The sequence below is a fragment of the Orbicella faveolata genome, unplaced genomic scaffold (assembly GCF_042242905.1).
Source record: "Orbicella faveolata isolate gen_17 unplaced genomic scaffold, um_ofav_v1 contig_4, whole genome shotgun sequence".
NCBI classification, from domain to species: domain Eukaryota; kingdom Metazoa; phylum Cnidaria; class Anthozoa; order Scleractinia; family Merulinidae; genus Orbicella; species Orbicella faveolata.
In genome coordinates, this window is record NW_028301569.1 from 5,223,085 (window position 1) to 5,235,000 (window position 11,916).

At 41.2% G+C, this 11,916-nt stretch overlaps 1 protein-coding gene and 1 pseudogene across 1 annotated transcript in view; one reads left to right on the forward strand and one right to left on the reverse strand.

The window, feature by feature from the left end:
* Positions 1–11,916, reverse strand: part of LOC110041157 (E3 ubiquitin-protein ligase RNF123-like) — a 48,132-nt gene that overhangs the window by 1,912 nt on the left and 34,304 nt on the right. The window contains exons 26-37 of the mRNA XM_089275879.1: positions 9,451–9,525; positions 8,053–8,140; positions 7,213–7,300; positions 6,379–6,445; positions 5,918–5,941; positions 5,447–5,586; positions 4,959–5,054; positions 4,353–4,442; positions 3,968–4,043; positions 2,182–2,266; positions 1,691–1,824; positions 464–561 (exon numbers count right to left, since the gene is read on the reverse strand). Coding sequence (XP_089132005.1) covers positions 464–561; positions 1,691–1,824; positions 2,182–2,266; positions 3,968–4,043; positions 4,353–4,442; positions 4,959–5,054; positions 5,447–5,586; positions 5,918–5,941; positions 6,379–6,445; positions 7,213–7,300; positions 8,053–8,140; positions 9,451–9,525 — 1,061 coding nt within the window. The remainder of the gene's footprint in view (positions 1–463; positions 562–1,690; positions 1,825–2,181; positions 2,267–3,967; positions 4,044–4,352; positions 4,443–4,958; positions 5,055–5,446; positions 5,587–5,917; positions 5,942–6,378; positions 6,446–7,212; positions 7,301–8,052; positions 8,141–9,450; positions 9,526–11,916) is intronic.
* LOC149101167 (carbohydrate sulfotransferase 14-like) lies at positions 9,774–11,396 on the forward strand (annotated as a pseudogene).

Consider the following 11,916-nt stretch of genomic DNA (forward strand, 5'->3'; position numbering starts at 1 on the left):
AGGAAGAAAGAAAATGACACTTTCTTTCAATATATCGCAAAAGTGTTTTCCATAGAAAGTTAAAAAGCGTTATTGCACGTATTTAAATTAAACCCTTGTTGCAAGTTGCAGCAAAATATCGCACCGAATTGACCTCGTGTCTATTTAGCGCAACAAGTTGCCGTAAGTTGCAACACGTACTGCAATATGCGCAACAGCGCTTCTCGACTAAAAATGCAACGTTGTTGTGCGACAAAAAGATGTCGCCTGAATTACGAGGCCTAAATCTTACAACGTTTTCAGCATGTATCGTAATGGAATAAAAATGGCGAACGACAACGCTTTCCTTAGCCCAAAATTCGAACCATATCTAAAAAGGGGATTACGTCAAAGTGATTTAATAGCCAATCACAGCACGTTCTAGCACAATCATGATTGACAAGATTCTGACGTGACGAGTCGTAAAGCAGTACAACAACAGCACCTGTTTCTGGAGCCCAGTCTCCGAGTTCTGCCCGTCAAGATACATCACTAGATCTTCGACACGCTGTACCTCCTCTGTCGTTACGTCTTTGTTTACCACTGTAAAATAGTAAAGCATGAATTTATCCAAGGCTATTGCGCATATTAGTTTCATTTCTCCGTGGAAACTCTCAACCCAACTGTCAAAGGTTTAAATCAGTTTTAATGGCGCTCAATATACTTAATAGTCTGTTCAAAACATTCAGTGAGTTCTATCTCGATAAACAATTTTATTCTTTTCGGAGGAAAGGAAAAACACAATTTTATGAAATGTGGGGGATAACTCTAAGGGTATATCATCAGATGGAAGCAAATTTTGCCTAGAGTTTACATTGCGTGATGTTTTAAGAAACATCATACTGACACGCAAGAAAAACAAAACTTGATGTGTCATTAACCAAAACGAACATGAAATATGTTTCTTGAATTTTTTGAAATATCTCTTCGTCGATGTTTGTTGGTAAAAATGGCAATTTCAGACTTGTACACGAGGTGGAGACCAGTAAATAACTGGACCCGGAAGGATCTACGGACCGCACTTCACAAATCACTTGGTCATGCCTTATTTCTTCGCCGAAAAAGTGGATCTGCCACTTAGAGGTGACTACGTTTTGGTTAAAACAATTAATACGGTAAATCTTCGAATTAGCGCCTCCCCTCGTATAAGCGCCCCCATCTTCTCCTAAATTTGAAATATGCGCCAGGACGCTAACTCGACGATTTACGGCATTTAGAGAAGCAGCAAACTAGACAAAACCAAGACAGAGAAAGTCATTAAAAGATGCACACCTCGCGTTGATACTCGAGAAAGTTCATCACTGACTCTTCGTATAAGCATCCTCCTGTTTGCGAGTTTTCTAAAGATCTGCTTCAATTGACCAATCAAATGTCAGAATTGGGCGGGTTGAGGTTAGACTTCCTCCCAGTGGGTGGAAAAGATGATGTATCACCATGCCAACTGCCGCCAACCCCCCGCTCCCATAGTTAGCTTTTGACTTGCTAAACTCGAATCACCGCATGTTTGTGGCAGACCAGATCAAATGAGACACAAAATAAAAAGGTCAAATATTATTTAAAAACTTCCTAACTTTCTCGAGTGGCAACGCAAGGCGCGCATGGTTGTAAACATGAGGACTAAAATTGTTTAGAGGAAAAAAAAACAAAACAAAAAACCAAGTTTTTAAAGTACATGTTTTGAAGGAGAATTTTTGTGATGATTCAGACGATTTCTCGCCAGCAGCTGTCTTCCCGCCAACTAAAAAGCACACGGTGTCCAGACTGTACCCAGGCTCCGCTAACAGGGCTGAAGTGGCTCTCTCCTTGCTGTAATAATAATAATATTGTAACAATAATTATTAGTAATTATTAATCATTGGAGGTGGCTCTTGTCTTGTGACTAAAACCCTAGTGTGTGACCATTCAAATGAAAGCTATTGAGCGGTACTTTCATGTGGTACTGTTTATTATGCTGCACAATGTGGCTGTAGCTTTAAGTCTGTGGATAAAACCTAGTGTGTGACCAATCAAATGAAAGCTATCGAGCAGTACTTTCATGTAGTATTGCTGTATGTTCAAGGTCATTCTAAATATTACGTGTGTGACTGAAATTCTAGCGAGTGACCATTCCATTCCAATTTGAGCACTTTTTTGGATGAACAACGTTTGAAGTTTGAAACAAACCTTTCAATTGTGCCTTCCATAAGCAGCGTCAGCAGGATGCCAGTAACAGCACCAAGAATTGGAAACCTATCTACTGTTTCCAGTCCTGAGGAAAATAAGAAAAAATAGAGAAATAAAATTTAAACAACAACAACAACAACAAAAAATACTAAAATGAAGATGAAAAGTCTGTTTCTAAGCATGAGTTTGATCTTGATCTTACCAAACAGAAACTAGAAGAATTGAACTCTGCTCATCCCCTCCCCCTCCAAGATTTCTTTGAGGTTTCTCTAACAATTCAACCGCCTGTGCTTATGCAAACCATCTGGACAGGCTGGGTGGAAAGACACAAAAAACTTCCCTCTTCCGAGAACACGACTTCTGAAACTCATTTATAATTCCTCAAGTTAAAACAAAAAATTCATGGCCGTGACGGTGGTTCGGATACCCGGTCTTAATTAGCATAGATCTTGACGATTTTACTTCTCCGTTTACTCCTTAGTTTTTGTTCCGATTGAGAAGATATATCAAACACTCGAGACAGTGTTTCATCGGCTATCCAAACACCTCGATTTTTGCTGTGCATCGTGTTTTCAAGTCTCTTCTCGATGTTTGGATATCCCGATGAAACACATTCTCTCGTGTTTGATATATTACATACAATACCTCGACGAGGCTATAACCCAGGTCTCCGTATCATTAAGCAGCTGCGCATTTCATATTTTAATTTTATACCGATTCATAGCCCTTCTAAGTTGCACGTGGCGATTTTACTTCTCATATGATAACGACGATAAGGAAAAACTGGCAAACTTAAAACTAGCAATGTTTTGCCACTTTTGCGATACCAAATTGATCTTTTCCTGTTTGGAAGAAATACAGTGTATAACATGAAACATGGTTGCCACATCGAAACGTCGAATTGCGTTACTCCTTATATTTCTTGTTTTTCCTAATGAAACTAAAATTTACTTGACCAAATACTAAATATAAAACGTCAGATAAAGTACTGTAACGGCTTCTTGCCTCCCTTTCAGCCGTCTTTTCCATATATTCATTAAGAATGATAAGTTCTCAACAAATTTTCCATCATCATTGACCCAAAATGTTTCTCTCAGCCTTCGGTGGTAGTAAATCACCCGTGTAAAGTTATTTTACAGTGCGATAACTCAAACCGGGCCGCCTAGAAGAAAACTAATCAATCAAAACGTAAACCGAGAACAACGGAGTGGTAGCTTCTTGTGACGGCAAGTAACGGTCTGTTTGACGTGAAAATATAAACACTATCGACTCCTCTGCGTTATATACACTCCAACAAATATATAATAAGTCCTTTCACGGCGAATTATCATAATTATAAATCTCGCTCGAAAAATTTAGCTAGAAAACTCACTTTGCGACAACTAAACCAAACCCGTCGAAAAGCGTACAAAATTTAGTATCAAAACTAACCAATCAACAATGGCAACGTTACCTGAGAGGTTCGCAACACTTCGCACTTTGTTGGTTTTTAATTTTGTTAAGACCTATTGTTCGTATTCTTCGATGTTATTGGTTTATTTGAGAAACAGATCGCTACCCTTTGTTCTCAAGTAACGTTCTGATTGGTTAATGAACTCTTTCCAAGTGGTCTGGTTCTAGTAGTCACACTCTAATTTCCCCTGACTTTTATTTTAAATGTCAAATTCCCTGACTTTTCCCTGACTTTGAAGAATTTTTCTTTTACTCTAACCATTTCCCGACCTGGAGCAACTCTAATGAAAGTATTACAATAATTCGTTTTGTAGAAGACTTCCACAGACATTACCTGGTAGATGAAGCCTCGTTACGTTCTCAAACAGATTTGAACTGGCTGTCACACGATTAAGCACCTGAGTTAACAACTTGAAAAAGAAAAACAATAATACAGTATAATCGATATCCAGATCATTTCATGATTCCACCAAAAGTGCCATGAGACGTAAAGGATAGCTGCAACGAAGTCACTGTCGAAAATCGCATTTAACATGTCTAGCTCTCATAGCTGGTTGTTTGCAGATCTGTGTAACTTGCTACACTATCTCTAATTCAGCGTAAAGCGCTCTTCTCTCTCTTCACTCGCATTTTAGACGAGATTGCGCGCAGCTAGCATGCATTGAAAACGTTCTTGGTTGGTAATCCACAATCCCTTTTGATCCCTTCTGTATATTTACCTGGAAAAGGCGAGCGATGTGAAGTTCAGCGGACTGTCGTTTCCAGTCCGTGAACACCTCAGGGGCAGCTGTGGCGACCATCTCTAACACCTAAGAATATACAACACAAGCATGAACAACTAGGATTCAGTTTAAGACCTTTTATATATTCACGGAAGATAACACAAGCCTTTTCACAAAAATACCCCCCCCCCCCCCCCCACAAAAATAGTGCAACAACAAATTTCGATGACGAAAAAAAAAAAAATGTGTGATCGACAATTCTATGCCAACACACGTTACGTGTAAACTATTGCCACACTACGCCGGAGGAATTTGAAAACGCAACAATCGTTTGAAACTAACTCGGGCTGGGAAATCACATGATTATCGTGAGTTCATCGTTTCAAAAAGCTCCGTTTCAAAATGTTTTCTGTCTACACGAAAACGAAAAGCAGGCGTTTTCAAATTCCTCCGGTTTGAAGAGCGTTTTCGAGAAGTCCCGTTTTCGTGACGGATTAGTGTGGACGGTAGGCCTAACCGTAGAAAATAAGCTAGGTTTCCGAATTTCTCCGGCGTAGGGTGAACGCTCCCTGAAAAGATCGAGAGTAAGAATTAACAACTCACCCGCATTAACCCGACAGTCAAATCAAAACAAACTGCGCATGTTCGTAACTGGCGGGAATCCAGTACAGTCTCCATGCGATGTGTGGCCTGTTGAATCTATAACATATACAGAATGTTTACAAATTTTGCTATCTACAATCAGAGATCTTTTAGAATTTAACAGCAAACTCGTTAAGCATGGCACTGAAGGTCTCTAAAGAGTCTCTTGGCCGAGACTGCGAAACGCCGCGTCAGACTTGCCACGAACTATTTATTTCTCATCATGCAATTTTTCTTTTAAATATCTGCAGATCATTTTACGTACTAATTTTCAAAAATAGTATTCTTGCTGGTGAGAGGTAATATTTAGTAAAAATAGCAACCTCAAGGTAATTTCCAAGAAATAAAAATGATTTTAAAAAATGTTACGCAAAAAAGCAGTTAAAACTATGCACACTAAACGTTTTGATCATTGAGATCATCATCACAAAACTGATTAAGTACCATACCTCTTGTAACATTCCTATAAACTCCGAGAAAGACCAGTTCAACTGGTTTAGCAGGCCGTTAAGAAACTCGTTTGCCAGTTGGTTGTCTTTAACGCACAGCTGACCAAAGAGTCGCTGGCATTTCTTAGAAGGATGAGGAGCTGAAATAAAAAGGCAAATAACACTGAGCGTGGTTGGGAAAAAAGGTTGGGAATTAGGACGAAGTTACTTCATTTGAGCTTCAGGAGGGAAGTACTAGCGTGAGGGCTGAAACGTTTAGCAATATTTTACAGTTGTCAATTTCAAGGATCCTTAGCGTTGAAAAACCAAGCCCTCACAAATTTGGAAACACAGGAACAGTTGTCTCTAAGAGGTATTTCATTAGTGACTTCATTTATGCGGCAGAATTTGTAACATATAAGCGTTTCTCTGAGCCATTTTCTTTGCACTGTAAATTTAAAGAGCTTCGCCGAAACTTCATTAAATACTTACGTTGAAGACTGGCTCGCAAATGGCCTGTAAATGCAAAAAAGTGCATGTCAGAACGGTTTCGTAAGCCATTTTTGATTGATTAAAATTCTAACTGGGCTCCGAGGCTTAGGAAAATATAACAAAATAAATCGCATCGTGCTGTGAGAATGGATGAGTCATTTCATCCAAGACTCGGAGCCATGTGAGTATTATAATATGTCGAAATGGGCCTATTGGTACACGAGCAAAGTCGAAGCACTGTACCCATGCACATGGATAAAACGTCTTAAGGAAGAATCGCTAGTGATTTTTCTAGGAATTAGATGTAGAAGGATGAAAACACCCAAACAAAAAGATTCCCTCCCACATGATGGCACTTTGGATTGGTAGCAGGCTTTTCCAGTGTCTATCTGTCAATTATTAAGTAAAAACATCGCATGCAAGATAATGCCGCGTAAATAAAACACACTTTGTCAACTTACCTTGCTCAGGCAATCCCAGCGTAATGACGTCTGGCGAACTCGTGTAACGAAACGCAAATCCACAGCCCTGTTACCCAAACAAACAGGAACATGAAAGTTCTGTTTAGGAGGGAGGGAATGACGAACACGGGAATCAAGGAGGGCGGGGGGGGGGGGGGAACTCTATGGGAAATGGTAGATGGGAAAATGTGGGAAGACAGATTCTCAAGGTGGCAGGAACCGGGAAAAATGAAGGACGCTTTCCCTCCGATGAATAATTTGGTTTGAATTTCCGGAAATTTCCAGCGACGCATGGTGCAGTATATTCTGTAATTTCCAAAATAGAGGACAACCTCGCGAGGTATACACAAATTTTTCGCTAATTTCGTACCGTCAATCTCCATTCTATTTGATTTCCCTACCGGAATTTCCAGAATTTTCAGTTGAATGGTTCGCTTTTCGCAAATTCAGCAATTTCCAGTTTTCTAGAAACTCTCTCAGAAAATTTTCCTGCCATTTTCCCAAACTTCAAAATTTTGTGAATTTTTGGTTGAATGGAAAGCGTTCAGAGAACTAGAGAAATTCAACATTGGATAATATCTTACAAGAGAAAATGCGCCACGAGGAAGCGACCACCAACGAAGGGGCAAGAACTAGGGGTAAAAGCTACGGGCTGTGAGTAATTCACAACATCTTGTCCATCCCTCTTCTGTATTTAAATACATCTTCTCGTTACTGGTGTCCGCATATGTCTCTCTGTGCTAGATGGGATAATTTACTCGGGGTGATAAATATAAAGGCTGCCAACTCACTTGTAAGTTGGTTCTTAGTTTTCTTTTTACTCATTTAACTCACCTTCCATATTCGCACCAGAATCCATGTTGTTTGAACCCAAGATCGTTTGTCATAAGCCGCCATAAGAGAACGAACACATTTTTCCAACCTGATGGTTTGTCGAAATTATTAAATTAAAAGGGCAGTTTTCATACAATACTATAACAACCTTGAAGAGGCGCGGTGGCCTCGTGGTTAGTGCGTTCTACTCCGGATCGAGCGGTCTGGGTTCGAGCTCTGGCTGGAGACATAGTGTTGTGCTCTTGGGCAAGACACTTTACTCTCACAGTGCCTCTCTCCAACCAGGTGTACAAATGGATACTGGCGAATTAAATGCAGAGGGTAACCCTGCGATTGACTAGTATCGCATTGTATAGGGGGAGTAGAAATACTCCTAGTCGCTTCATGCTACAGAAACCGAGATAAGCTCCGGCCTGATGAACCACTTGGCTGGAATGCAGACTTTACCTTACCTTACTGTAATAACTAGATTTCTTTGTTTATCTCAGTCATCGTACTCCTTTATCACTCTTCAAAATCAATAGGAGGTCCTGTTTTACATGTTTGTCTTTCGAATCTTAAACGATTTAGTACAAAAGATTAATTTGCCCAGTTTATGGGTCGCATCTTACTCATGTAATTTAAAATTCAAATCCCTGACAACAAACTAAATTCCTTAGGTCAGCGCATTACCCACACGAAGAAGTTAAGCAGTTTTTGCTTCATGAATGCTTTAGATTCTCAGACATTTATCTTTAGGAATCGTTTTCAATTATCGTCAACAACAACAGCAGCACCAGCCACAACAACAAATTTGGTTACTGATCGGTTTAAACTAAAAGAAAAACAGAAATGACTTACAGAGCTTCTGGCATGTTCTCCATTGCTGCAAGACTGTCTGGGTAACAGACAAATGCAGCTAAAGCTTGAATAATAACATCCCGTAAATCTAAGGGTGAAAGAGAAAATGATCACACATTTGGTACAAGCCTCAAGAAAGGATGATAAGAAAGAAGGGAGGTAAGAAAGAAGGAAGGAAGGGGGGGGGGGGTAGGGAGCATGGGGGCATGGGATCAAAGCAGCACGGGAGCATAGGAGCATAGGGACATGGGAGCTTGGGGGAATGGAAGCATGGTAGCATAACAGCATAGAAGCATAGAGTATGGAAGCATGGTAACATGGGAGCACGGGAGCAAGGGAGCATGCTGATCAGGAAGTTTGTGGGCAAGGGAGCATGTGAGCATGGGAGCATGGGAGCAAGGGAGCAAGGGAGCAAGGGAGCAAGGGAGCAAGGGAGCAAGGGAGCATGCTGATCAGGAAGCTTGTGGGCATGGGAGCATGGAGCATTGGAACATGGGGGCATGGGAGCATGGGAGCGTGGAAGCAAGTTAATCAGGGAGCTTGTGGGCATGGGAGCATGGGAATAGGGAGGCATGGGAGTATGGGAGCATGAGAGCATGAGAGCATGGGAGCATGGGAGCATGGGAGCACGGGAGAATGGAGCATGGGAGCATGGGAGCATGGGAGCATGGGAGAATGGAGCACGGGAGCATGGGAGCATGGGAGCATGGGAGCATGGGGGCATGGGCGTATGGGAGCGTGGGAGTATGGGAGCACGGGAGCATGGGAGCATGGGAGCATGGGAGCATGGGAGAATGGAGCATGGGAGCATGGGAGCATGGGAGCATGGGAGAATGGAGCATGGGCGTATGGGAGCGTGGGAGCATGGGAGCACGGGAGCATGGGAGCATGGGAGCATGGGAGCATGGGAGAATGGAGCATGGGAGCATGAGAGCATGGGAGCATGGGAGCATGGGAGCATGGGAGCATGGGAGCATGGGAGCATGGGAGAATGGGAGCATGGGCGTATGGGAGCGTGGGAGCATGGGAGCACGGGAGCATGGGAGCATGGGAGCATGGGAGCATGGGAGAATGGAGCATGGGAGCATGAGAGCATGGGAGCATGGGAGCATGGGAGCATGGGAGCATGGGAGCATGGGAGCATGGGAGAATGGGAGCATGGGCGTATGGGAGCGTGGGAGCATGGGAGCACGGGAGCATGGGAGCGTGGGAGCATGGGAGCATGGGAGCATGGGCGCATGGGAGCATGGGAGCATGGGAGCATGAGAGTATGCTGATCAGAGAGCTTGGGGTATGGAAACATGGGAGCACGGGACCACGGGAAATACCGAGGCAACATGTCAGAAAAGGAGAAAGACGACCAAGTGAATTGAGAATAAGCTGTTGCTTGCAACGTACCTGGATTGATAATTTTTTGGTTGATAAAGTGCGTGCACAAAAAGACCGCCATTTTTTGAAGAGTACCATTGGCATCTAACGAGAAAAAAAAAAAATAATAACAGGAGGAACGTCTGTTGGTGAGAACTGAATTCATAAATCGTAGAAGCTGTAGACAAGATAAAAGCTCGCAATGTAAGTGAGGCAGTGAAAAAGTTTTCAAAATTTATTTCCTTTCTGGTATAAATAAATGCTGTTGTTGTTGTTGTTGTTGTTGTTGTTGTTGTTGTTGTTGTTCAAGATCGTCACGCAAACTTTCGGGTCGCGAGAAAAAGCGTTATGCAATGACGTCAGCAAGAACACCTCAAGAGACTGGGTTTGAGTGGAGCCCAGTCTGTTTGTAACAATAAATATCCGTGTAATTCAGTTGGAAGTGGAACGAGAACTTGGCATGTTTCCATGCAAGCAGAAAACACCTTGCTAAGCAACTTCCCACATGCTCACTACAAGAAAACCACTCGCTTTTTGAGCTCTATGACGCGTTTACTTTGTCAGTAAAAAGAAGCAAAGCAACAAAGAAACGCTTTGTCCTCGAGGCGATAAAAAAGTCTTCACAATGATCCCATAATGATGCGAAGTATGCACGACTATTTGAAATAATAAAAAAAAATGTTTAAAAAGCAATGGACCTGAATTCAACAAATTCTGGGTTTGGCGAGAACGTGAATCAAAGTGATTGTTTTCACTTCAAATTTTTTTATTGTACGTTGTTTGTATACATTAAGCCCGGTGACAGAACGATTTTCACGTAAGTGTCAAAAGTAATATGCATTTTGTACTTTGGTGTTGCACTGTCACGCTACCCAATTGCCGTGCAAAAGTCACGCCACTTGGTCATCCACTCATAAGTAAAAACAAAACATGTTTTTGCAATAACTGCAGAAATTCTGTCGCGCTCATTAGTTAATTTTCATTGTCAGTAAGAGGACAGACACATGAATTTATAATTTATGAAAGAGCGAAAGCAGACAGTTTAATAATTCGTTATTGTAAACAACAAATTGACGTCCGTTTTTCACCCGTCTATCCTGTTATTGACAATGAATTTCGTCATAATATTATCAAGGTAGTCTACATTAGTAAATTTGAACAGATAACTGACACAAAACAGTTGACGGGCTTGACTCTCATGGTGGTGTTTTCTTTGTATCCAAGTCTCTTTTGGAAATTGAAAGACAAAGGAAACTTAAAAAATTTGTAGTTTTGACCCGAAAGCCTCGGATCGACGACTCAAAACTCATCTACTGTGTCGTCCCGAAGGTAGGAACTTGAAGACAACACGGAAAAGAGTGATAGCAAAATCTCGCGAAATTCAGCCAGGAATCAACCGCTAGATTATGTGTAAACGTTTAAGCAATTACACTGAGAAAGAAAGGAACGAACGACTTACAATTCATTTTAAATTGGTCTTCGTTCGTGAACCACTACAACGCTTACTTTCAGCCAACAAGAAAAAGTTTCTACAAATTCCCAGCTACACCAAAGACCTCCGTAAAGAAATAGTACAAGCTCTTCGACCTCAAGATTTTAAGCCAGAGGGAAAAAATTTCGTTATATTCAAAGAGTTCATTCAGTATTTTTCCGACAATATGTCACGCAATGAGCACTGGCGACAATATAAAAAACTCTGTCACCAGTGTGTTATTGACTGCGATTTCATTGGTCACTTAGAGACCTTAAAGAAGGACGCGGCTTTGTTGCTGCAAATGGCGGGAATTGACGGCCGCGTAACTTTCCCGCCAATCCATAAATCAACCGGTCCATCTGAAGTGTTGAAGTATTATTCAACAGTTCCCCTGAAGTATATAAATCGCTTAGGAGAGCAGTATCGCAATGACTTTGAAATGTTCGGCTACGAATATCTTGGTCCTGTGAAAAAGCTTTTGAAACAATCTTCGAAAGACTAGCCGTTCTGCTTCGCGAGCCCAGAGACAATTCCTTATAAAGGCGAAATTATAAGCAGGAAAACAATGGCTGTTCCGAAAATGAGGAGATAAAGAATACAAATTAAAAAAATATATACGATATGAATTAACATAAAAAAAACCTAGAATTCTAATAAACTAAATATATAGCTAAAACAATTTAAATTAAAATTTTAAAATTAATAAATGAAAACTTGTTTAATAGGGCCTACAAAAAGTGAGAAAGAATAATCTCAGAATTCTCGTCTCGATAAGAGAGTACGGTGTTAACTGCCCTAGGTACTGCAGGGAGCCGCCGTAAGCAAGGTTGAGCGCTGATCATACATTTCCGTATTTGGTTATACGATAGAGAATGGGGGTACGCGAGTAAATACTCCATATATAAGCAGTGAACTTCAACAGATGCTTACCGTAACACTTAGATTCATCACTTACATAGCTGAATATACTGACAAATATGAATCTTCTCCTCCCTGTGGAACGCTGGCTGGTTTATGATTTG